The following is a 27,651-nucleotide window of genomic DNA, read 5'->3' as shown; positions in this document are numbered from 1 at the left end:
TCTGATTAGACTTGTATTTATATTATGAAATCTTTCAACACGAAGATGTCAGATTACCTTGAAAATTTGCACACGCATCCAGGGCTAATAACAATACAATAAATAACTTTACTACTTTGGTACAATATTTTGACAAAGACTAACGGTGTGATAAAATATTATTTCACTTCAATTCAGCTGGCTACTAAAGCATGTTTTTGGTAAAAAAAACCTTTCCGGCGAAAACTATTTCTTCCCGAAATGAAACTGTCAAAGTTTATTAATTCATGACATTTATTTGCATACAGTCAGTATTCGCATTAAGCAATTATTTTCGTAAATATTTATAGTACAATATTTTTACATCATGCTTACCATGAACGATTCTATGATGTAGCTATTATGGATGGCATACACAGTTTCTAAAATTTATTTATAAAAAAAAGACATTTCGCAATCCATTATTTACTATATATAAAGCTTTACATAAAGGGCGATCGATACCTAAATACTTAAATGACCTGGGATATTACAACAGGTACCTAATCTTTTTACATGACTAGAGGATTAACTCTGATTACTATAACTTACTTCCAAGATATCTACAACTAGATTCAAATCTTGGAACGCCTACGAAATCTAACCTTTGCTAATTAGTCCATAATAACCGACACCTCAAGACTTGGATTACCTAATTATTTTATTATCTACTAAATTTTATTTTTTCTTTAGTCATTGACGCTTTTTTAATTGATAAAACTGAAGCTTGTCAACAGTTAGTAAATAATAATAAAAATATTAAAAATATTAGACGTAAAATAAAAAATCTATGAATTGTTGCAAATCGATTCAAAATAAGAAAATTGAAAAATGTATCTAATTGAAAAATGTATCTATGTTGTACAGTGACGGTGCAGATATGGGACATCTAAATGTTAAAAAAAAAGTTTTTTATTTAAGTTTACTAGTTTAGCATAAAGTAAGCTTTTTAAGTTAAGCTGTAGGGTATCTACATTGCTTAGCCAATTTATTTGAGCCGACCTTCGTTTTTTTTTGTCATGCATTTTCATGTCATAAACCACAATTTCATGATACCGAATGTCTCTCGTCGGCTACAATACTATGTTGGCCATAAAGTTCAGAGAATGTAAATATTTCGCCATCAATTGTAACCTAAACTATGTGTAAATAATTCAACCGATTATATAATAATAATAATAGTAATTCGTTTTGTTGTGTACGGAGCAAATAACTTTTCCGTAGAAAGCATTTCTTTTAATAATTAGCTTTTACTGTAAAAAAGTCAGTAAAAAACCTAGAAGTTTGTTGTAATTAATTGGCCGTAGTTGCTAAAGCAGATAATGTAGGTACGTTGGCGACCAAAAACCGACAAAATTATGAAGTGTTAAAATTAATAACGAATGGTTCTATTGTAGGGTATTTAGTTTTTCCAAGAAGACGCCATGCGTTGCGTTGATCGCTATTATTTCAATGCTAAATAAATTTTAATCGTATTTTTATTTTATTTCAAGTTTTGGTTAACCGTGAACCATGCTAAAAAAGGCGAAAATAGCAAACCGAATTGATTTGTTATTCTGTCCTGTTAATTCCGGTCAGGATCGGAAAGTTATAAAGTTATTGTAGTATCATGGGTAATTGATACGTGCGCAAATCGTGGTTTAAAGTGGGTAAAAATAACATACAAAGATTCCCTTAAAAATACATACCAAATAAATACACACATATCAGCTAATAGAGCATGGTAAAGAAACTTCAAGTTGAACAAGGCTGGCTTCATTAGGGTCGCCAAAATAGGTTGCATGAAGATCACTTCGTATTGCACATTCGGGAAACTATGTGTACGGTCTTTAATTAATAATATTATTTATGTTCTGATAAATGTACGCTTTACATATTATCGAGTTTCAACACGTTATCCGGAGCCAACCGTAAAATCTCAGGCACACCCCATTTTTCCAAGCGTGACCCAATAAAACGTAATGTCGTATTCGTCATATTTTTTATTGAGACTATCACGAAAGCTCACGGCTAATATAATCCAGTTGTATTCGACAACCATGCAGCGGCCATACGCGCGTCTTTATTTGGCTCCGAATAATATGCACGAGGCGTTTTATGGCGGTAATTATTTTAGTCTGTGGTTTTAGTAACGTATACCTGCAATTTTGAATTCGTCTTGAAATCAATGTGATACTGATTAGACGACTCTTTTATTCGTCAAAAAATCCGAAGGTACACACTGTTGTGAGCATGGACCGGTAATAAAATCCTCCAAATTTTTCCAAGAAGACGCCATGCGTTGCGTTGATCGCTATTATTTCAATGCTAAATAAATTTTAATCGAATTTTTATTTTATTTCAAGTTTTGGTTAACCGTGAACCATGATCTTTTTTGTATCTTTTCATGTATTTTTAGTTTAGTATATTATGATATCTATACCTATTTCTGAACCAGTGCCTATTGTATATGTACTTAATTTAAAGATACTTATTTCTCTACAGCGTTTACAGCGTTTTTTCTTTGTCGATAGTATCATTAATATTTTGCAGCATAAATACATACCTATCCCAATATATCCTTTAGTAGGCAACGGCTTGGCTCTGCTCCTGGCATTGCTGAAGTCCATGGGCGACGGTAAGCACTTACCATCAGGTGGGCCGTACGCTCGTCTGCCTACAAGGGCAATAAAAAAATTAATAAAAAAAATCCTTATATATATGGATGAAAGGCTTGATGGAGATCAAGAGCAGCTACTTTGCGAATACTTCTACCACTGGATCTGGTCATTGACACTAGACATAATTTTTTTTGCGTAGACGTAGACAGGTGAAACTAAACATCAAACTGAAATTTAAAGCAAATAATAATCACTTTTGTTCTATTTTTAAATTTATATTCCCTGATGGTTAACGCAGCGCAAATAAAAAAAAAGAAATATAATTATCATTTTGTGACATAGATTTTGAGTACGTCGTGACGAAGAAGCTTCCGCCGAGAATATGTTTTGGGACCGGCCTGGCCAGGGATGTGTTGCCAATAAAAGGACCGTGCGTGAGTTCTTTTATGAAGAGAAACGTTGCTGAAGTGAGACCCAATCTGGGTCCAGGAAGTTACGATATCAAACGTGACGCTTTCTACGATGTTGAGAATAGGGTTTGTAAATATGATTCAGTATATGAGCACAGTAGACTGTCATATTACTTTGACAAAGAGCGACGCCGACGAAGTGAAATTATTGTATGAAATTCGAACTGAAATTTGAACGATTTTAAAACTATAGCGGCGACAAGTAAAATTGCAAACCTTCATCTCAATTACTCGAAAATAATAGATAGTAGATATCTATTGTGTTATGAACGATTCACATGATGAAGGTAGTTTAAAAAATAATATTTAAACAGCAGAATTTACTGGTGGTAGGACCTCTTGTGAGTCAGTAATACCTTTCGGCTTGAAGGGTGGGGCAGCCGTTGTAACTATACTGAGACCTTAGAACTTATATCTCAGGGTTGATGGCGCATTTACGTTGTAGATGTCTATGGGCTCCAGTAACCACTTAATACCAGGTGGCCTGTGAGCTCGTCCACCCATCTAAGCAATAAAACAAAAAAACATGATGAAGGTGATTAAAAAATATTTACAGCAGAATTTATAAATTTTGCGTAGTAATTACAATATCTAGATTTGCGCAATAGGCCCATGTGTTCCATACGAGGTAGAATCTTGCTCTAATGTATAAGTATATTGACATTACCAGAAGATAGATATCTTCCATCTTTCATTCGTTCTTCATCGTTTGTTATATGTAAATCACGTTAGTTTATTTGATCAATATGTCTGTTTGTAGATTTACAGCAAGAATGGTCTCGGATCGAAAGTGCCGCGATGGAAAACGAAACATGAGTACCAGCCGCCTCCTCGTGAACTTCCACCTGAGAAACCAGCTGAACAGAATTGTGCTCCGTTCAACTCAACTTCGAAACGAAAGGGAATATTTAAAACGACTTCATGTCCAGCGTATGATTAATTCATTAAAATCGTTTATACCTTTTTTATTAGTTAACTAGCTGACCCGGCAGACTTCGTAGCGCCTCAATCGATAAATAAAAGTCCTAAACTTTTGTATAAAATAAACAAAAGGAATCCGTCCGACGGGGGACACATGAAAGTAAAAACAAAATTGTTATTTTTATTTAATTGTAAGTATTTTCGTATTTATCTACTTTTTAAACCTTCTCTGGACTTCGACAAATAATTCAAGACCAAAATTATCCAAATCGGTCCAGCCGTTCTCGAGTTTTAGCGAGACTAACGAACAGCAATTCATTTTTATATATAGAGATAGTTTTAATACCTAAAATGAAGGTAGATTTTCAAAATCGTAAAATATTAACGAATATGTAAAAACGCAGGTGGGTTATGTTTTCTAAGTACATACGCATTGTGCAATACCAATGTAAAGTACTGGCATATAAGGCTCATCCAACTTAAATATGCAACGAATTGCATTTTTGTAATTTCAGAAGATAAAATGTAGTTTTCTCTTGGGTTTATTAATATGAGCTGTGAAAAAAGTTTGACAAATAAGTATAGTTGGTATATATTGCCGAATTATGTGTGTTAGGCGTTCGCCCAATTTGCGATATTCGACTATAAGGGTGATTGATATCTGAAGTTTCAAATTAATATTACATATTATTATAAATTAACACATTTGCTCTTTTGTTTTATTATGGCCTTTTTCTTATATTGACGAAAAAAGCCGGATTAAAAAAAGCTTGACAAAGAGAACATGAGATAATATGTAAATGTACATATGTGTATGTAGGTACGACATGTTCGAAATAAAAAAATAAAAAAACCTGTTTAAGATAACTACGCTCCTCTTTGAAAATAGCTATGTATTATCGTTTTTTTCGTAATAACATCGTCCTGTGTTTAAAATATGTTATTTTAATCTAACAGGCCCTGTGACTACTGTCCTGAATACAGGAAGCGTCAAATGAAGTTCGCTTACAGTTTTTCAGGAAAGAAAGTTTTGAAATGTGCTGTTCAAGTAAGTCGCTTCACTAAATATAAAAAGCTTTTTAGATTAAAGCTTTAGTACATATATGCATTGCATTCTGCTTTGTGAGTTTCGGTAATTCGACAATCAAAAATCAATTAATAAATTCTCCCTTGACTTCAATCAGCCCTGCCTTGCTCAAGGAGCTCGATAAGCTTACATTACTTGATTTAAGCTAAATAAATTACAGTAGTAACCATAATAACAACCGAGGATATTTGAGCGGTTTTGCTGTCAATTACAAAGCCCATAAAGGGACAAGGACCTCTACCTTTTTTTATTGCTTGGATGGGTGGACGAGCTCAGAGCCCACCTGGTGTTGTTAAGTGGTTACCGGAACCCATAGACATCTACAACGTAAATACCGTCACCCACCTTGACAGCTGAGTTCTAAGGTCTCAGTATAGTTACGACGGCTGCTCCACCCTTCAAACCAAAACGCATTACTGCTTCACGGCAGAAATAGGCAGGGTGGTGGTACCTACCCGTGCGGACTCTGAGGTCCTACCCCCAGTAAAAAGGCATCTACGCCTATAGACATCTACAACATAAATGCTGCCACGCACCTCGAGATACGAGATGTGAGGTCTCAGTTTCAACAGTACAGGTAGAAAAAGTCATCATCATCATCATCTCAGCCTGTCTACTGTGCACAGCTGAACATAGGCTTCTCCAACTGATGTCCAGTGCGGCCGGTCCGTTGCCACCTGCATCCAACGTGACCCAGCAATTTTCACCAGGTCGTCGGTCCATCTGGTAGGTGGCCGTCCCACACTGCGTTTGCCAGTACGTGGTCTCCACTCGAGGATCTTTCTGCCCCATCGGCCGTATTTAACGTAATTTTAATTTGTGCAGATCAAATGTGTGCCGTATAATTTGGATGCCTGCGGGTTTTGCGGCTGTTCCTGCTCAGCGCAAGGCGACTATTGGCAATACGAGAATCGCATATTTCTCTGTCGAAAACATTACGCGAGACTGTTCAGGCATTGCCTAGCAAAGTTTCAAGGCGCTAAGCTGGCAGAATTTAAGGTAATAAATAGTTTAAGGCGAGGTACTTTAAATTAAAAAAAAGTATACGAGCAGGTTCACATGACCAGCGTTGAACGCGCGCAAAGTTTTCGTAGAGTGTTCACAGGGTGCTTGCTTGTCAGGCGCTGAAGGTGCCTTTCCGAACTCATCAAGTTTTTTTTTCTTCCTACCTTGAGAGGCTATATCAGCGTTATCCTAGCGTGTAGGTGAGCTCTCAAGGCTAAACCAGGAGGTGTTACTAACACTGGCCCTAGCAATAGAAGTGCTTCGCAGAGTCTATCACCGGATCGGAAACGCGACCCACTGAGAAGATCCGGCGAGAAACTCAAGTTCTTATCTTAATAAATTATACTTGTCATGTTCCATGCCGCTGGTCGATTTTATATTTAATCTATTAAAGGAATACGACAAAGGCAAGATTTTCCACCGAGCGGGTGATATTGCCCGGTAGACCGACGGTCCTAATGTTGTTGTTCGGAACTTGTCTATATTATTATTTATGGAAGCTTATCTTGAAAATGTAAGCGAGATTCAGGCATCTGTCAAATATTTTGCGTTGTATGATGACTACCCGCCACAATATGGTATTAAAAGTTTCCGTTTCCAGCGGCAACATGTAAAGGCTTCGTCAAACAGAACGCGTACTTAGCGCCGCGTACTTAACGTCGCGCTCTTCAAATTGACTAGATGAGTCTAACGCTCCTTGACGCAACGCGTTCGCCAAATCATAGTGCCTTTCTATAGCAGTGTGAAAATTTAAAAGTATTAAGAAATCGAGCGATTCAGATGTGGCATTGTATAAGCATGGGTATTTTCTAACTATTTATATCATTTTTTCGGGCATTATCTAGTATTTTAATACACATTCACTCGGACGCTAAAATAAAATTTGTAAAAAATTACAACGCCTGACGTCAAAGCTTCCTAACGCCGCGACAGAGCGCTGCGTACTTATTGCGCTGGGGCTCTGTTTGACGGTATGTTACCATAGTAGTACAACACATCTCGGCGTCATAGCGCGGCGTGAGCTTAGCGCTCTGACGCGCGCTAATTACCCGTTCTATTTGACGAAGGCTTAAATCAATGTTCTCAAAACGCGCGTCGATCTACGCTGACATCAGTCAAGGGTTAACGCAGCGTTCAACACGCGCTTTTAATAAACACCCGTCAGCATAGGTACGGCTTGTATAAAACATATATAGTCGCAAACGCGCGTAAACAAAACGCGTTTTAAGCACTTCTCATATGAGCCTGCTCTACGAAACGGATACTAATAGACATGATTACAATTATCTTTTGGGGTTATAGTCCCAAAGTACAGCATTTCAAATGATGATTTTTTTCAACAGTCTGTCAGAGATTGTTTCTTCGCACATTCCCACAATAGCTGTAAAGCTGCTCTGAAGATCATGAAGAGTGAAGATATCGAAAAGAAGCTGAGAAAAGAAGCCTATCTTGATTTATATTTCCCTCAACGTCGTTTTTGTAATGATTAGAAAAGGTTTTTTTTTCAATGTGGTAAATAGGCATGCGTATAAATTCATAGTTCCTTAAATTGTAATAAGTAAATAAAATGCTGTAGTTATCTGTACAACCACTTTTAGGATTACATTTCTATTTAATATCGTTTTTCTATTCTATCAGCCCATAGACGTCCACTGCTGGGCTTTGGAATGTAATTCTAAGTTGTAATTGGAATGTCTTCAAGGAAATAAAATCTTATGTTTTCGAATAATTTCGTATATTTTTCATTTTATATTTTAATGAAAAAAAAAAATGATCAGATTTAATAGATCTCCTAACCTAGGAAGTTGTCGTTTTACAAGATTGTCCATTTGAAAAGTAATTTACATATGGCTAGCAATAAATTCTTAATTCAAATGAATTTTATTTACAAAAAATGCTCTAAGGAATTGTTCGAGATGATACCGACATCTCGTTTTTACCATCGCACCGCCCGCCTTCGGAGTAGAAGTTCATCCATACAACCTGGAGCCACTGCGGTCATCCACAGTGCTTTTCCAGAGGTCTTTTTTGCCACGTATCATCCGGCTATGGAATGAGCTCCCCTCCACGGTGTTTCCCGAGCGCTATGACATGTCCTTCTTCAAACGAGGCTTGCGGAGAGTACTTCTTGATAGGCAGTGGCTTGGCTCTGCCCCTGGCATTGCTGACGTCCATCAGCGACGATAACCACTTATCATCAGGTGGGCTGTGTATGCTCTCGTCTACCTACAAAGGCAATAAAGAAAAAAGATAGGTATGCTCTAGGCGTCTTTTTTCGCAGACTGTGATGACAAACAAAAGTTTCGTCGCAGTAGCAATGCCGCACAAAAGGCTCACAAGATTAATGACGTGTACGGAGTGAACACTACAAAACGAACGCGCGAACGAAAGCTAACGATACTCAATCTAACACTGAGCTAGCGAAAGCTTATAACGGTAGCATCATAACAATATGTCTATTTGCGCCAAATTAATTTGGATGAAATTAAGACAAAATGGAAGGTTCTGGTGAAACCGGAATAACCCGAGACTGAAATTCCCACCACTTTGTTTTATTTTCTGTTTTGCACTTTCAGGAATGCTGAGCCACTATATTATAGACATTGAAAATTATTAAATGCGGGCAATTTTATAATGTTCACATTATCAAATATTAAAACCTGAAAATTTAAATTATCAAAATAAAACAAGTTCCGATTGATTACAAACGCGTGTAATCACATTTTTCGAAACAGAGTATCTATTTAGTCTGTGCCCTGTGGTATTCCTCATATAATCTATGGCCTCACAAAAATCATCTGACTTTTCGTCCATTCCAATATTTATTTTGATAACAAATCGATATTTACGTGGGTAACTGTTAAGAAAATGAAGCTCGATTCGAATAACAAATTAGTAAATAACGAGAGTGGTATCGATACTTCTGAAGATGTCGTGGATCCGAGACAGAACGCTGAAGATATTATCGACGAAATACTAGCAGAGTTTACAGAGTCAAGATCTCCTCCTTTGAGAAACGGTAATGGAGTTCCCGATAATTTGTTCAACATGATACAGCCTCCTCGGACGCGGACACCTGCAAATTCTTTTTCGGAGAACGCTACGATAGACGACATCGACCCTGCATCAGATCTGGGAGCTTCGATCAGAAACAAATGTATGGAACTTGAAGAAATATTACAAAGCTTAAAATCGCGACTAAATCACGTCGTTCTAGATGAAAATATCGTATTGAGTCCAGAGGCTAACTCTATGGAAGCACAGCTGGAACATGATTTGGACACAGACTGCCAAGAGGATTTGTCCCTTCAAGAGTTTCTAGAGTTGCTTCACTCACAAAACAAAATAAATCCTACAGGAGTACAATGATCACTTTATTAACAAAATGAATTTATAAGAGATTTGATGTATTGTGTTAAATTTATTAGAATAAGAATATGAACTCAATGATAAGGACCATTGTCATTAAAAAAGAAAGTTTAGTAAAAATAAACATTTATTGTTTTATAGAAAAGGTTTTAACAATAAATTGGGTAAACATTGTGAACCATTACATAACATAATATTAATAAATAGATAAGATGACATTTTATGTTTGTTTGTATTAAACTTCCCATGTTGCTCATTACATTTTCTGTCTTCAAAAACTAATATCTTAAGTTGGATGGAAAAATACCATTGCACACTTTCAAGTTTAGTTTGAAATTGCATTAGTTAATACTAGACTTCAGGGGGCATAATTTTGAATTGTCTAAAGCTAAAATATCACATTAAATTATTATTTTATTTTCTTTTAATATTTGCTAACTGCTAACTTGATTCATATTTGTTTACATTTCATCAAATAAAGCATCCACTTCAGGATCTATTACAACGGGCAAAGTGTTAGGAATCGTGTCATTCTCATATATCTGACTGTCTTCATTCTCATATGTACTCAAACTGCTTTCAGACTTTAATATTACATTCAACTCATTTTCATTTATGACTTCCAATACCTTTGTATTCTTTTCGTGATTCAGAGACATTTTAAGTTTTTGAAGCCAATTATTGTAAATTGATGGATCTGACTTAATACATTCATTCCTAAAGAACTTCATGGCATTTACAGCTTTTTTGGAATCATCGTGCAAATTGTAATACAGTAAACTTTGTATACTTTCTGTCATTTCTGTAGCCAAATTAGACAAACTTTTGCCTTTGTTTGTAAGAGCTTTATAATCATCAATGGGATTCATAGTACCTATACTAGTAGTTTCTGTTGAATTTTTATCCATGAATAATGAAATCTTTGGTATCTCAAATGGTTCATTTTCTGCTTTTTTGGTGACTGGTAATACTGTTAAGGTTTGGGGACTTTCTTGTTGCTGCTTGTTCTTTTTTGGTCTTGGTTCAATTTTATTCAGTGGAAATAGCTTTTCAATCTTTTCCAGTGCTCCTCGAGATCTCATTTCAACTAGTGGAGGTACTTTGAATAATGTCATTATCTCATCTCTTGGTGGTGGTAGTGGTGCTGCTGGATTCAGACTTCGAAATGCAATACAGTCTAATATATATTGTGCGGTAGGACTCACTGTTTCACCAATAGGAAATGCTTCAGTGTCATCATATGTATCATCATAAGCTTTAGTCAAATCCATAGCTTCAATCAGTTCTTTGAAAGCATTAACTTGTGCATCTGTGCAGGAATATTTTTTTAAATTTGTTGGAGGAAAAACCATGTGTTTAATATTTTCTTTGTAACACAATTGTATCATAGACAAACATATTCCGTTTTCATTGTCTACATTTGGTATTAGAGCGTACATTTTTGGTGCATAGTTACTGATACAAACTCTCCTTGCTACACCAACTAAGTTGAGTTCAAGTAGACATTCAACCAAACATTTGACAGCTTGTTGAGCTTTAACATCACCTTTTCTCCCAAAAACGTAACTTAATCCCACATCAGTCAAGCACTGCCACTGTATATTCTCTTTATGTGTGAAACCATAAACTGTCAAACCTTTTTCACCAGAAGCATAGAGTTCAGTTTCTTCATTTTGAGTAAATGGTATTATCTGTTGCCCATATTGATATCCTTTCGTTCTTGAATCTGATTTTACTTTACTGTGGTTCTCTGCATTATAAAATATTCTTTCTTTTTTTATTGCTTCCTCTTTACTTGGTTTTGATGTCACAGGATCTTTAACCTTCTTTGTCCACTTGCCAACGACAGGCTTATCATCAATTTTGATGTAGGATGAAATGGGTATTTTCAAGTCAGGACCTATACTTAGGTCAGAATTCCAAGCAACAGAATTCACTGATTTTCTTTGATGAAATAGTAAAAAACTCATTGCCGATCCAAAAGGCTCAGCAGCACCTTTGGTTTCTTCAACAAACAGCCTTGCAAGTTCAAAGTCATTGTTTTTGATGTTTCCTTCATCATAAAGGTTAGGTCCTATAACATTGACTTCTAGGTTGTCAGCCTTGAAACCATTCAGGACCTTAAAATACATAATAGGCCAATCTCAATTATTTGTCCTTCTTTGTAAAACATAAAATTTGGTTAAAGGATCTTGCATGATATTACGTTTAGCAATTAATATACCTGACTTCTTGCAGTAGTACTATTATCTACTGAAGTAATAGGTAAGCCCAAGATTGATTGTAATGGAAAAATACTATTGATGTCATTTGCTTCACCTGGGGGCCTTAGAATCATAAACAAACAACATGTGTGGAAACTTACCTGTTGTATTTCATCATGATCATATTTCGTTAAAGTGCAAAAGTTGGTTAGAAGAATTATCTTTGTTTTAATTATCTTTACGCCGTAGACACCATTTTTGAAATGATCAGCTGCTACAATTAGAGCATCCATCCAATCGCCTTTAGACTTGCTGGGCTGGAAAAGTTTGTTTTACATTTGGAACGCAATTATTCAGTCTTTAGAAATAAAACGACAATTACATGTAGTGATTTCAACAATCATAACGAAAACTACTCACCGACTCCGGTAGTTCCCTAATCATTTGCCAAGTAGGTGTTTGCAGGGCGGATAACAATTCTATATGTTTGAACTCTCCAGGAGCTTGTTCAGCTACGCTGTTCTTCGTATTCTTCGATCCGAGCAGAATTACACCCACATAACTGTTCTTAGCTTGACTGAGAATTTTGGTTTCAATAATCCGAGCGGCACATTCACGCGCCATATCATAAAAGCTTTTTTTGTCTTTTTCATCGGCATTTGCAACGTTTCTTCCATTATCCAAAATTATTATCAAGCCCTGATCTATTTTAGGAGGCATTTTGTAGTAGTGATATAACTTGAATACACAACAGTGAAACTTTCAAGCTTGTGAAATTCACTGATCAAGAACGAGCAAAGAATTTTTTTAGGATTTAGCTACAGACTACAGAGTTTGACTGAGTTGAAGCATGAGCAACGAAGTACGAACGGTCAAGTAAACATGTTTGGATTCAAAACAAGTCAATATCTGTCAAAACAAGATCCAACAAGTAGGTAGAGTCCGCGCCACGAAAGAAGTCCCACAGACGCAGCGCTGCTGTCGCGAAGCTTCATCTTCAAAAATGAACGCTTTGATCAATTGCGGGAACTTCAAAGTATTGACAATTCACTCTATCATAAATCATAACTCGAAAACTATCACGGAACATACATGGGAGTAATTCGGATAGCCCTAGTGATGGTCTACCTTTGAACTTCAGTTTGACACAAATTTTAGGGACACCCTGTATATGTAATCTCAATTGCTACCATTTTATTGAGATGCTTTAATTCATCTCATCCAACCAATACATACTTCGTACTATTTAATCTTAACTCACTCAAATTAACTTCATTCGCTAACTATTTTGAAATTAATTTTAGTTCCATAAATTCTAGATTTATAAATTTCGTAAAGCAAAACATGTATCTTTTTTTATGATTGAAGGATTACTGGTGGTCTGGAAGCCTTTCCCGTTTCACGAGGACGGGTGGGCGAGTAAAATCTCAGCCAGGAGAGGTGAAATTTGCTAATAGCTACCCGAATGCCTCTGAAGGAGACCTAACAACTCAAGAGCAACTGCTTCGCGAATGAATCTACTACTGGATCGGAATCGTGACCCGATCAGAAGATCCGGCGAGAAACTCAGCTGGCTGATGCATGGGTTAGGTTGCATGTCGACCTCTTTGTTGAGTTCTTTTTTGCCACGTACCATCCGGCTATGGAATGAGCTCCCTTCCACGGTGTTTCCCGAGCGCTATGACATGTCCTTCTTGAAACGAGGCTTTGTGGAGAGTATTAAGCGGTAGACAGCGGCTTGGCTCTGCCCCTGGCATTGCTGAAGTCCATGGGTGACGGCAACCACTCACCATCAGGTGGGCCGTATGCTCGTCAGCCTACAAGGGCAATAAAACAAATCGACGAGTACGGTTATCGGGGTCCCTAAGCCGGCACGTAGTATTAGAGCTGAAGGCGTCAAATGCAAAGGATATGGATCTGATTGATCCACAAAGAAGTGTCTGGGGCGTCGACAGTGACTGGCTCCTGCGTGATCAGGATTCGGAGAATAGTCAGTGGTGTTGGAATTTGAATATGGAAGCAATGGCAGGCAGCACTTGACACATGTTAGATTACAGTTTCGAATATTCGAATGTTTATTTAAATGTTTAAAACAGATGATTGTCTTCTCGTCAGCGAAGACAATTGACTTCTCATCTAGACACGGTCAGAGCAACATCTTAGAGTTTATAAAAATAAAATATTGTAATGGTGTACTAATGTACAAAGTATTTGCAATATAATATATTAAGATAATATATATTTAGAAGTAATATAATAAATAATATAATATTTAGAATAATTGTAAAATAATATAATATTTAGAATTATAATATATTTAGAAGTCGTCGTGGCCTAAAGGATAAGACGTCCGGTGCATTCGTATCGAGCGATGCACCGGTGTTCGAATCCCGCTGGCGGGTACCAATTTTTCTAATGAAATATGTACTCAGCAAATGTTCACGATTGACTTCCACGGTGAAGGAATACATCGTGCAATAAAAATCAAACCCGCAAAATTATAATTTGCGTAATTACTGGTGGTAGGACCTCTTGTGAGTCCGCACGGGTAGGTACCACCGCCCTGCCTATTTCTGCCGTGAAGCAGTAATGCGTTTCGGTTTGAAGGGTGGGGCAGCCGTTGTGACTATACTGAGACCTTAGAACTATATCTCAAGGTGTGTGGCGCATTTACGTTGTAGATGTCTATGGGCTCCAGTAACCACTTAACACCAGGTGGGCTAGGAGCTCGTCCACACATCTAAGCAATAAAAAAAAAAAAAAAAAAACCATGAAGTAGAGTCTTTTTAAATAGCCCCTCACCTACAGAACCCAATCTCCTCAGACGGCTAACCTGCAAAAACGGGACTGTACGGATTGGAGGGTGTCTACGTGTGTGCGGGCCACGTGAGCGAACACCATACTCGCGTAAGTCATATAAAAGGCTTATTACATTTAGCTGAATTTAGTCGACTGAATTCAGAAGCAAATTTAGAAGCTTCTGATTACACTGTTCTAAATTCAGTTACTGAATTAATTGTCAGTTTAAACGCAACGAAGTAAGACGTGTCATCTGCGCAAGAGGATGGCCCCAGTATTGTCTAGACAACAACAATTTTTTTGTTTTATTTTGTTCTTGTTTTTGATGTGAAACATCTATAGCCGCACGTAAAACCGATTTCTGGCGTGGCGACGCATGCCGTGGCGACGCGTCGCCATGCGCAATCGACTGTGCGATTCTTTCTCACTCGATCCGGCGTTAAGCCATCTCTCTCGCTACACTGAGCTCGGATACCTATAGTGTATACTCCGTAGTGTATACAGTGTGGTTTACTACAGTACACATAACCTGTGTTTTACTTGAAAACAAATTATTTTTTCGTAATATTTTATTTTATCATTATGACATATTTAGCTCCTATCACAATCTGTTCTTTTCTGCATATTACTTTTACAAAATAATGTCGATGTTCCACATCTGCGAGGCGCCCGTGACGGCTCACATTTTTCGTTTGTTTCAATTTCTCAAAAAAAAAACAAGAATATCGGTGAGGAAATATTTATTGCTGTGCGGAATGTTAGCAAATATGAACATTATGAGTGATTTAGAACCAGCAGACTTAAAAAATTATCTATAAATGGATTCGATCTCGTTTGATCCAATATTAAACCATGTGACACCGTTTATTCAAAAGCAGGATAATATCCTACGATAGTCTATTATATATCTATTGTATAACTATTACTTAACTAATCCTACGATAGTATAAGTCCAGAAGAAACAGTCATGCCACGTTAACTGGTCCCGTGATAAGTTCGTAATGAACTTGTGTTACAGGTACCAGATAACGGAAATAAATGTAAGATTTTTATTATACACATACACATATTTAATATACATCTATAACCCTGGAAAAGACATTTATATTTATCATAGAAATATCTTCCCTTGGCGGGATTCGAACCCGCGACCCCCTTGTGTAGTGACCATGACACTTACCACTACACCAGACGGCCGTTAAATTGGTTGTAACATTAAGATTTCTTGCAACAGGGAATTCGTATCAAGATTTAAAATTTAGTTCTTCAATATCCTAACCCCTGATGACAAAAACTATCCCTTTTTTTATTGCTTAGATGGGTAGACGAGCTCACAGCCCACCTGGTGTTAAGTGGTTACTGGAGCCCGTAGACATCTACGACGTAAATGCGCCACCCACCTTGAAATATCAGTTCTAAGGCCTCGGTATAGTTACAACGGCTGCCCCACCCTTCAAACCGAAACGCATTACTGCTTCACGGCAGAAATAGGTGGGGTGGTGGTATCTACCCGCTTGGACTCCCAAGAGATCCTACCACCAGTCAGAAATAACCAGTCAGAATAAACGCGGCATGGTTGCGGACTGTCAAAACATGTTTCGTACAGCAAAAGAACATTTTGTTTTTTAGGGAAAAAAAAATTGTGTGCTATGATACGTTTGCATATCCGATTTAAGCCCTCCACTCGCTCAGACAGTGACAGTTGTCAATTTCACAGAAATAGAGACAATTTAAAAATAAGTGATATAATTTAGTCAGAGTTGTTTGCAAACTCATATTTTTGCTTACAGAGTTTGCTTTATTTCTTTTCTTCGCAACAGAAAATTTGTGTCTTCAAAAATGAGTACCTACCTTTTCCATAGTGCTAAAAAGAAATACAATATACATTGAAATTCTATAAGCAGTAATGTGAGTGGGCAGTAGCTAAAAATGCCGCCTGTGCTCACGAATAAAAACAGAATAATGAGTGAAATGATGAAGCTTTCATTTCATCACAGAGCTTTTTATTGTTACCTCGGCATGAGTCTCTGGATTTTTGTTCTCATAACGGGTAAATACTTTAAATGTGTGATAAAAAAAACTTAATATTCTGATTAAACAAAAATGGGTCAGAAGATCATACGCTGATAACAGCCTGGCGAATCACAGGGAATACGTGTATGAAACCCTACTTTAGCCTAGTCAGGTCTCAACACCAGATAAACTCATATAATGCAAAAATTATTTCATTATTTCTAGTGATGTACAAATACATGTCAGTGAGCGAAGAAATAAGCATACCCAAGAAAATATATAAAGATCAATACATATCAAAAAGTGATACTAAGTTTAGAAAGATATATATGAGAGCTTGCAATCCAGCTGATAATATAGTGAGAGGTTCAGAAGGTAAGTAAAACAAACAATAAAACTAATCAAGTCATAAAATGTAATTTAAAAAATGTGATTAGAATGTTTCAATAGTTTTATTATTTCAAATAAATATAGTATGTTGGATATTTTATGAATATACTGAATAACTGATAAACTGAAAATATTTACTAATTAATCAATTAAAATTGTTGTTATAGATTTTGTCATCTTAGTTTAGCGAGTGATATATATCTTATTACATTCTAGCTTCATGAATGGTTTCTTGACTCTTTTCTTGGGTGCCTATAAGGTGACAATAATCTATGCTATCTGTAGATAAAAAGCAGATTATTAAGTAGTAGTCATTATGTCATTATTCTTTTAAATCGGCAAAATATGCTTGTACTGAAAGTATTGTTTTCAGGATAAGTATCTGACTGTCAGCAGTAGACAATTCAATAATTTGTCATTTTAATAACTGTGTGTAAATGATACTTATACCTTAGTTACATAATTATAGTTTAAAATTAACTTTAACATTGTAACTTGTGAAACTATACAAAAGTATCAGTATATATATTATTATTAAAAAATATTGAAAAACCTATATTTCACTGTAATAGTTTTGAACCAGGTTTTTTATTTGATATGTGTATATATATAAATATATTTTAATATACCAATATAAACTTTGCTTTTTGATATGATAAGTAAATTGTTTTCTTTTTATGATGTCAATATTTTTTGTTTTCTTTTTATGATGTCAATATTTTCTAAGTTTAAATACATTATTTTTGGTTTTCCCATCTTGACACACTGAAAATATTTAAATTTTAATCTCATGTTCCGTTTTGCATTTAGTTTTCATCATAGTTAGATCACAGAATTCAGAATATGGGAAATAATGATTTAAAAAAATTAAAACCATGTAAAATTTTGCCACATTATACAGAAAATGGGCTGAATTTGGGCATATTGTTTTTGCTGTATTTGCTTGTCTATTTATTATACTGTACTTTATAACAATTAAACATATTAATTCAGGTGCAGTAGATGAGGATGCTTGGTTGTTGCATGGTGTGCTCGTGATCACCAGGCATGGAGATAGGGGTCCACTAACACATCTCAAAGGAGGTGATAAATTACCTTGTGATTCGTCAATTGTTTCGCCACTGTTGAAAAGGTTTGATATAGAAAAAAATGTATTTATTTTTATTGCTTAGGTAGGTGGACTAGCTCACAGCCCACCTGGCGTTAAGTGGTTACTGGAGCCCATAGACATCTACAACGTAAATGCGCCTCCGACCCAACCAAGCAACAACAACAAAAAAATATTTCCATTGTAGATAGAACGAACACGGCTTTCCTGATGATGAATGGTTATCATCACTCATGAACATCAGCAATGCCAAGGGTACACCCAACGTCTGCCAATTTTTTTTATGTGTATAGACGTCCGAGGCGTTAGTATCTAGCTATACACTGGTGTTCAAAATCTTTCTAAATCAATTTTTATAATGAAATACGTATGTACTTAACAAATGCTCACTGTTGACTTCCACGATGAAGTAATAACATCGTGTAATAAAAATCATTAACCCCGCAAAATTATAATTTGCGTAATTACTGGTGGTAGGTCCTCTTGTGAGTCCGCACGGGTAGGTACCACCACCCCGCCTATTTCTGCCGTGAAGCAGTAATGCGTTTCGGCTCGAAGTGTGGGGCAGCCGTGTTAACTATACTGAGACCTTAGAACTTATGTCTCAAGGTGGGTGGCGCATTTAAGTTGTAGATGTCTATGGGCTCCTGTTACCACTTAACACCAGGTGAGCTTGTCCATTCATCTAAGCAATAAAAAATAATATATAGTTCCCTCATTCTCATTTGATCGTAGTTACGAAGAGTATGTAGCTAACGCAAGCGCGTCAGGTCGGGCTTGGTGGGTGACCTCAACCGGTCCTTTTCACAATTTCCCGTCACTGCCGACTCGGGCAGCCGGGACCAGCTGTGCCCTGGGACAGTTGACGCCAAGGGGACTCCTGCAAATGATAACTGTGGGTGAGTTGAAGGACTTACCGGACGTCGGATTTGCATCCACAAGTTTCTATAACTTTGTATGGGGGCATCTGCTTTGACTAACGTGACCATTTTTTTTGTGTCAAAGCGGGACGCCTACGGAATTTCGTAGGCATAAATATATAGTGTACGTCGGGGTAAGATGTAATATTTATATTTATATTATGGTTTAAAAAATGACTTGAAATAATTTATTATGATCATCTTACCCTCACTGACATCTTAATTCTTACACCAACTTGCCCTTAAAATAATATTTATAAATAATTTCGCAACAAAAAACTACTTTTCAACAGCAAAATTAGAGTTACTTTAGTATGTATTTTGTAATGCAATAAGGATTTGGTATAAGTAAGTATTCGGTAAGTTTCTAATAAACACATTCACAACAGATAAATGAAAGCGGGACATTTTTGTTTTCGTTGGGGACAGCCAGGGGACGGACAGCCTGAAAGCGGGACAATCCCGGCCAAAGCGGCACGTATGGTCACATTACGTATACATAGTTCAATTTTTATTTATTGCTTAGATGGGTGGACGAGTTCACAGTCCACTTGGTATTAAGTGGTTACTGGAGCCCATAGACATCTACGACGTAAATGCGCCACCCACCCCAATTCCGATCCGGTAGTAGATTTAGACAAGCACTGCTCCTGCTTAGGGCTAGTGTTAACAATTCCTCAAACAAATTAAGTCTGTGAGCTTATATGCTCGTACTCGGAATATACCTTTAGGAATTGACACGGAAATGACTCTTGAGTGATACGTTATTTACTATATAATACTAATTTAGTGTTTGTTGTGACTTAAACATGGAGCGTACTGGTCATTTTTTAGACGTCGAGAATGAAAGTGGAGGAATTTTAAAACTGAACATTTGGTTTTGTCCAACAAGTCGTCTGAGGTTCAGTAAATTTTTGCGATTACCCCGCTGAGGAAATTACTTAATAAATTGAGGATAATATTTTTTTCAGGTAACATTCTGAGGGCAGCGTATGCAGATAAATTAGGATTAGACAATATTGATCCACAGGGAAAAAAGGACACAGGTAAATTTTAGTTTTGTTATCGAATTCAACATTAATTGGTAATTCATTTTATGCTTTGTTAGTATTAAATAATGTTATAAGGTTTGACTCGTAAAAACAATGTGTGCAATTCACAGGCGGCCGAAGCGAAAACACTAGAAGTATTCTGTCTTATTCATATAGAAGAGGGCCGTTCGGATTGTCGATAATCTCATTCTCACCGATCGTTTGGAACCTCTGGGTCTGCGGAGGGACTTTGTCTCTGTAGTTTGTACCGTATGTTCCACGGGGAGTGCTCCGAGGATTTTTTTGAGAGTACTTAACGGTAGGCAGCGGTTTGGTTCTGAACCTGGCATTGCTGAAGTCTGGGCGACAGTAACCACTCACCATCAGGTGGACGGTATGCTCGGCCGCCTACAAGAAAAAAATAAAACCTGGCGTGCTAAATTAAGAACGGAACGTATGAAAAGAGTGTGGAACGGAACGTTAAGTGAGTGAGAGAAAACGGAAAGAAAGGGAGAAAAGAATGACAGATAGAATGTCAGAGAATTAGAAGATGGCGAAGACGGTTGAAAAATGAGCAAGACGTAATAAAAGTGCTAGTTATTAACTATTATTAGAACAGGAGATTTCGGAACAGTGGAAGTTTTATTTTATGCACTGCAATTCCTATTCTACAGTTTTTTAGTTCAGCAGTAAAATTGTTGTATAGGTGTGGCGGTGTCGTACAGCACCCGCTATCGCCGCACGTTCCTGTCGCTGTCGGGGGCGTGGTGGGGGGCGGCGCGGGGCGGGGCGGGGGCGCGGCTGGCCGCCTGTCGGGAGGCGCACAGCGTCTCCTTCTGCTTCAGGGACTGCGCCTGTCCCGCTCATCACGCCATCGACAAGTATGGAACACATACGCTTTGACATTTTGTTCTGGTGGTAGGACATCTTGAGAGTCCGCACGGGTAGGCACTACCACCCCGCCTATTTCTGCCGTGAAGCATGCGTTTCGGTTTGAAGGGTGGGTCAGCCGTTGTAACTATACTGAGACCTTAGAACTCATTTTTCAAGGTGGGTGGCGTATTTACGTTATAGATGTCTATGGGCTCCAGTAACCACTTAACACCAGATGGACTGTGAGCTCGTCCACCTATCTAAGGAATAAAGAAAAAAAAAACATGTGCATCCACCCTTTATGAGATTGATCGTTAATTGTTTTTTGCTTACATGGGTGGACGACCTTAAGACCTGTGTCCTTAGTATGAGTTTTTTAACGTTATCGATAGCGTAAAAGTTAACCCAATTTTGTATGTAGCTGGAACAGCGCCCCTAGCGGCAATCGTACGCAAACGATCCCATTCCATACAAATATGAGCTAACTTTTACGCTATCGAGTACGTTAAAAAACTCGAAAAAAACTTAAATTTTGTATGGATTTGAAACGTTTGCCTACGTTTACCGCTAGGGGCGCTGTTCCAACTCTATACAAATTTGAGGTAAGTTGTACGCTATCGAGAAAGTAAAAAAACTCGCACTAAGCACAATGATGTTAAGAGGTCACCGTAGCCAATAGATACCAACAACGTAAATTCCACCACCTACCTGAAGACATGAGTTGTAAGTCTCAGTTTTACAACGCTCTACCCTTCGAACCGAAACGTTTTGCTGGTACACGGCAGAAATAGGAAGGGTGGTGGGACCTACTCGTGGAGACTCACAAGACCAGTAAGACCGTTTCTCTTTACTACCGGTGCTGAAGTCTGGGCTGACAAGACTGGATTCTTTTTGCTTTAAAAATTTGACGATTTCTGATAATATGGATACTTCTAGATCTTGTTATTGTTAGCTATCCCTATATTAGAAATTTTGTTTTTTTGCCGCGTTAGCCTCAGCTTATTTTCTCTGACTGACGGACTTTGAGTAGCAATTGTTAATTTCAGAAGAACATGCAACATATATAAATAAACAGCAATGAGAATGGTTCTTGTGCCACAAAATAGTGTTGTCCTAAGATTAAAAATTGCTGCTAAAAGTCTGCGGTGAGAGTCTACTGGAATAGGTTGAGCGCTTTGAGTAGTCCATAGTGGAAAGTTGGCAGAACTAAGGTATGCGGCTTCGATTGCTAGTTCGGTTCAAACACGGTCATAAATCTAGAAAATTCCGTCACATTTGCAGAAAAATCAACAATCAAGCAAGGAATCGCTTAGAGTCTCATCCCGCAATCAAAGAGCTGGTCAGCAAGTTATCTAATGTGTTATTCGAGACGCAAGAACGTACAGACGCGGATGTCGTACGGGATGCCCTTCTTGCCTATATGTGCCACGATGTCCCTTTGCCGTGCACTCACAAAGCCAATCACGAAAAACCAAAACTGACCATAGACAAAAGGCACAGACTCCACGAAAGCAAAACAGGAACCAGAAACCTCTTAGATGTCGACATCGACACTTTGAATATGGAACTAGATTATATAAACAATCAGGTGGATTTAAACGGAGATGTGGGTAGGAAAGCCAGAGAAGTGATCGGAAAATACTATGACCTGAAAGATAAGAAAGCGCCCTTAGATTTTGATGCCCAAATGGAGAGGGAGAAGTTGTTGTATTACCAGCAGAGATATTTGGATACCGGCGACACGTACGATGACGTAGTCATAGTGAAGAAGAATTTGGACGCGGATTTTAATTTTCCGAACGACGCTAGAATCGATGCGGACTTCGACGAAGACTACAAGGAGCCGACGCCCGAAACCGAAGACTTCTGCATCAAAAAAGAGCACGTTCTCTCGTTGTTCGCGTACTTGGAGTGGAGCTACCGGCAGGAGATCAAGAATATTCACAATCGGAAACGGGGCTTGCTTGTATCGTACGGTCTGCTGCACAACATAGTCCAGAACATGATACGCATGATATCGGAGAACAAGCCCAGGTTCGTGATATACTCCGGTCACGATAAGACTTTACAGGCGCTCGTCTTGGCCCTCGGCTTGAGCAATTACCAATATTACAACATACAGTACGCCTCGAGATTGATATTTGAAGTGTACAGGAAGAAGGATCTGCGCGATGAGGTTAAATACGCGAAGAGAAAGGCCGTGGCCCGGGACTTCTACTTCCGGGTCGTCTTCAACGGCGAGGATGTGACGAACAAACTTAGTTTTTGCAACACGAAACACAACGTCGTTATGAGGGTAGTCGATCCGATAGATGACTTGAAAATTTACAATACATTTCTGTGTCCGATCGAGAGCATCGTAAGGTTTATACACGACGATTATTTTAGTGTTTTTAATGTTAGTAACTTCAAGGATGCGTGCGCCACGGCCGGTAACAAGCGTGGATGAATGAATATACGCGAGCGGTAATGGAATTCGATCACCAATAGAAAAATATCATATTTTGGTATCTAACGAATTTCGGCGTGAGTCGATCGCGGCGTTTGACCCGTCAAAGTGATTATTAAAGTACCGGGTATAATGGAGTCGTTGCCGATAAGAATATAGCTCTAAAAGCATAAAATCATGGTTAAATAAATACATACTTTTTTTTTTAATGTAATTATCTGATCTTTACCCTTTCTTGAAATCTGTGTGAATTCTTCAAGTGAATCCGACGTGTTGAAGTCGGTTAAAATTACGTCGAAACATTTCGTTAAATTAGTAGACAAAATAAAAACAGCTGATGCACGGGGTCAGTGACCTTGTGTGATGATGGTTTCAGAAAATTAAACATAATTAGTAAATAAATTATTTATTTATTGCGTCTAGATACTATTAAGCCGTGTGCAGTTTGAGAATGGAATACTGAATGTGTCAAATAAAATACATATCTTAAAAATACATATTATATGTTTATATATTTATAAAAGGGATATATAATGCTACGACTAGAAAGAAAAATAATCCATCGTGCGGACATTAGTGGTGTCAGCCATAATCGGAATTTGTCTTTGATACTTGAAAGTATGAAATTATGTCAATAAGTATGAAATTGTCGATATCGCAATTTATACTATTATCCGAATTTAATAAATGAATTAATATGTGCCCTAACGCATTGATATCGAAAATTCTCATTTAGAAACCAGCTTGCTAATATTGTTATTGCTATATGAACTTTTATTGTTTGCTAGAATTAATATTCAACTAAAACGAAGCTCACGGCCACTCACGGTTGGCAGCCAGTAAACATTGTTATTAGCACGGTCAACGCGTATCAGTGGTGTACAAATCATTAAAAAAAAATAGTTTAAATTACATTACCTTTCAGACGAGGCCATATATCGATATAAGTAAAGGTTTCTCTGTATGTTTAGTTATAGTTATCTACCTACACTACTAAAGAAAATATTCTACAATATTTTCGAATGTTCCTAATTTTGTTTGTGCAATATTCCTATAGGAATCATTAGATGTCATGTGACAATTTGAATCTCAATTTTTATAATACATGTGTACCTACACTACTATAAAAAATATTCTACAATATTTTCAAATATGTAATCCTAATTTTGTTTGTGCAATAGTCCTTTAAGAATCATCAGATGTCATGTGACAATTTGATTCTCAGTTTTTATAATACATGTCTTAGATGAAAGAGAACCGTTATTTCAACCCAACATAAAAATAATAGTACTCGTGTTAATAATAACACGTAATGTAACACAAATAAACTTCTGGTTGCTTTACATTGCCGAGTCATGAAAGCGATCAGTGTATATGCAATTATTATTTCCTTTTCTTGAGGATCGGTTTCTCTATTTAAACCTCATATAAACTAAACGATTTGCGAATACCAAAGAGATAATGAAGCCATATGAAGCACTGTAATAGACAAGAGTTTTATTTATACTTTGGACGAATTAGATCTCAACTAAACCCAAAATCTCTTTAGATTTATTGTTACTTAATTAGATTATGTATTAATTTTGTCCACTCGTGATTTTTATAGTTTTACGTAATAATATAATTAAAATGTTATATTTAATGATCTAGTTTAGTTAAAAATATATATTCTGTAAATTTGACTGTAATTGAAAAGACTGCACATACAATACTTTGTTGCCATATTAAAAGTTATTTGCGATTCGTGGTCTCTACACTAATAATTACTATTATTCTGGTCAGATGTTACTTTGTTATTCATTATGTTTTTGGTCATCAGTTAATAATGATTTATGTACTAAAATTAACAAAGTTCCCGAATGTGTGGAACGATTATTGTACACAATATATTAATTTTGTATTTGTGTTATTTGTAAAAATATCACATAAAGAGTTTCTATTGCGTGATATTTTCATGTGTCAGTGATAAAACGAAAAGATATTATAGTACTTATTGACAAAGTAATTTGTTTTTTATTTTATATTTTAATTTAAAAAAAGCCAGTCCGTATTTTTCATTTTGAATATTTGATCTTGATTAACACACAAGATTTCATCAACAAGTTTCACCAACTTTGGTCGAAATGCTCACTCAACCTCCGTAACTTATACTTAGTTGAAAAATAAATAATAACTTTAATAATAGCACATGCTAAACAACGACATAATTGTTTAGCTGTCTTCTGAAATATTGGCAAAGTTGGCATAGAATTATTAAAACGTCATACATTATACTATGGCAATAAACACTAAAGAAAGATAAAACATTAGCAGAAGTTTGAGATTACCAGAGTCTCACACCTGTTTCTCCTTTTTTCTTTAAACCTAAGCTGATGGTCTTGAGAGACCATATCAGCGTAACCGGGCGAGTAGGTGAGCTCACGAAACTCAAATCTGATGTTGTTGCTAACACGAACCCTAGCATGAGCCGTGCTTTGCAGAATCTACCACCGGATCGGAAACGGGACCCACTGAGAAGATCCGGCGAGAAACTCAGTGGGCTGTGTCTGTGGGTTAATTTACTCGCCGAGCTCTTCGTCGCAAGCGACGGATACGACAAGGACGATGACCGGTGCTTGGGGTACCTAGAAGCAACGTTAGTGGACCGGGAGGATCCGAAATGACGTGTGTTTCTTCTGTTTAATATACTCGAACAAGCGTATGAATATGAAACAACAGTTGAATATATTTTTGATCATTATGACCTTATGCAATAATTTAAATTGCCTAATAGTAGATCCAGATTTATTATCATTTCCACAAAAATAATTCCGTGTAAAATTGCTTAAAGAAAATCAAAAACAACAAAACCGATGATAACTTCAGTAAACTGGTATTTGAGTTGTAAACATAATATTTGTACAGGTGTGTATTAATGTAATTCACTTCAATATTGTGATTGTTCGTATTTAGGTGAATAACCAATTCATTATGAATCTGTTTTGTTTTATGATTTTAATACAGCCGTCCTTGGTATTCGAATGCTGATGTCATTTGATTTAAAATCTGGACCACTTTTAGTTCTACTCAGTGCTATACTAGTCTTTTTGTTGTTTATGACTACTAGTTATCTGTGTGTTTAGTGCGAATTTTCTAACGTTCTCGATACGGTAAAAGTTAACTCAAAATTGTATAGAGTTGGAACTGCGCCTCTAGCGGCAAACGTAGACAAACGTTACAACTCCATACAAATTTGAGTTAACTTTTACACTATCGAAAACGTTAAAAAACTTGCATGAAGCACACTGAAATGCGATAAGAACTTTAATAATATTAACGCCCCTAGCGGCAAACGTAGGCGAGCGTTACAACTCTATACAAATTTGAGTTAACTTTTACACTATCGAAAACGTTAAAAAACTTGCATGAAGCACACTGAAATGCGATAAGAACTTTAATAATATTAACGCCCCTAGCGGCAAACGTAGGCGAGCGTTACAACTCTATACAAATTTGAGTTAACTTTTACACTATCGAAAACGTTAAAAAACTTGCATGAAGCACACTGAAATGCGATAAGAACTTTAATAATATTAACGCCCCTAGCGGCAAACGTAGGCGAGCGTTACAACTCTATACAAATTTGAGTTAACTTTTACACTATCGAAAACGTTAAAAAACTTGCATGAAGCACACTGAAATGCGATAAGAACTTTAATAATATTAACGCCCCTAGCGGCAAACGTAGGCGAGCGTTACAACTCTATACAAATTTGAGTTAACTTTTACACTATCGAAAACGTTAAAAAACTTGCATGAAGCACACTGAAATGCGATAAGAACTTTAATAATATTAACGCCCCTAGCGGCAAACGTAGGCGAGCGTTACAACTCTATACAAATTTGAGTTAACTTTTACACTATCGAAAACGTTAAAAAACTTGCATGAAGCACACTGAAATGCGATAAGAACTTTAATAATATTAACGCCCCTAGCGGCAAACGTAGGCGAGCGTTACAACTCTATACAAATTTGAGTTAACTTTTACACTATCGAAAACGTTAAAAAACTTGCATGAAGCACACTGAAATGCGATAAGAACTTTAATAATATTAACGCCCCTAGCGGCAAACGTAGGCGAGCGTTACAACTCTATACAAATTTGAGTTAACTTTTACACTATCGAAAACGTTAAAAAACTTGCATGAAGCACACTGAAATGCGATAAGAACTTTAATAATATTAACGCCCCTAGCGGCAAACGTAGGCGAGCGTTACAACTCTATACAAATTTGAGTTAACTTTTACACTATCGAAAACGTTAAAAAACTTGCATGAAGCACACTGAAATGCGATAAGAACTTTAATAATATTAACGCCCCTAGCGGCAAACGTAGGCGAGCGTTACAACTCT

General features: G+C 36.9%; 4 protein-coding genes across 4 annotated transcripts; 3 read left to right on the top strand and 1 right to left on the bottom strand.

Annotated features, from left to right (window-relative positions):
- The first annotated feature begins 1,914 nt into the window (after positions 1 to 1,914).
- Positions 1,915 to 7,828, top strand: LOC114251478 (uncharacterized). Its single transcript, XM_089736963.1, has 6 exons — positions 1,915 to 2,121; positions 2,961 to 3,154; positions 3,849 to 4,018; positions 4,967 to 5,057; positions 5,922 to 6,095; positions 7,445 to 7,828. The coding sequence occupies exons 1-6, from the start codon at positions 1,980 to 1,982 to the stop codon at positions 7,589 to 7,591; spliced, it is 918 nt and encodes a 305-aa protein (XP_089593089.1). The 5' UTR covers positions 1,915 to 1,979; the 3' UTR covers positions 7,592 to 7,828.
- Positions 7,829 to 8,871: 1,043 nt separating this feature from the next.
- Positions 8,872 to 9,691, top strand: LOC149503247 (uncharacterized). The gene has a single exon (XM_089736999.1). It carries the CDS (start codon positions 8,970 to 8,972, stop codon positions 9,468 to 9,470), a length of 501 nt encoding a protein of 166 aa, XP_089593125.1. The 5' UTR covers positions 8,872 to 8,969; the 3' UTR covers positions 9,471 to 9,691.
- On the bottom strand, positions 9,580 to 12,763 carry LOC114251043 (DNA repair protein Ku80). The gene is made up of 3 exons (XM_028185221.2): positions 12,095 to 12,763; positions 11,836 to 11,991; positions 9,580 to 11,590 (listed from the first exon to the last, which is right to left on the bottom strand). The coding sequence occupies exons 1-3, from the start codon at positions 12,392 to 12,394 to the stop codon at positions 9,932 to 9,934; spliced, it is 2,115 nt and encodes a 704-aa protein (XP_028041022.2). The 5' UTR covers positions 12,395 to 12,763; the 3' UTR covers positions 9,580 to 9,931.
- Positions 12,764 to 16,177: 3,414 nt separating this feature from the next.
- On the top strand, positions 16,178 to 25,262 carry LOC114251590 (2-phosphoxylose phosphatase 1). Its single transcript, XM_028185919.2, has 7 exons — positions 16,178 to 16,523; positions 16,712 to 16,861; positions 17,870 to 18,008; positions 18,720 to 18,883; positions 19,876 to 19,950; positions 20,642 to 20,816; positions 22,090 to 25,262. Exons 1-7 carry the CDS (start codon positions 16,403 to 16,405, stop codon positions 23,255 to 23,257), a joined length of 1,992 nt encoding a protein of 663 aa, XP_028041720.2. The 5' UTR covers positions 16,178 to 16,402; the 3' UTR covers positions 23,258 to 25,262.
- The last annotated feature ends 2,389 nt before the right edge of the window (positions 25,263 to 27,651 follow it).

Source organism: Bombyx mandarina, chromosome 03, assembly GCF_030267445.1.
Source record: "Bombyx mandarina strain Sakado chromosome 03, ASM3026744v2".
NCBI lineage: Eukaryota > Metazoa > Arthropoda > Insecta > Lepidoptera > Bombycidae > Bombyx > Bombyx mandarina.
Note: the sequence above shows the minus strand (reverse complement) of the source record. Positions and strands in the feature narration are given on the sequence as shown.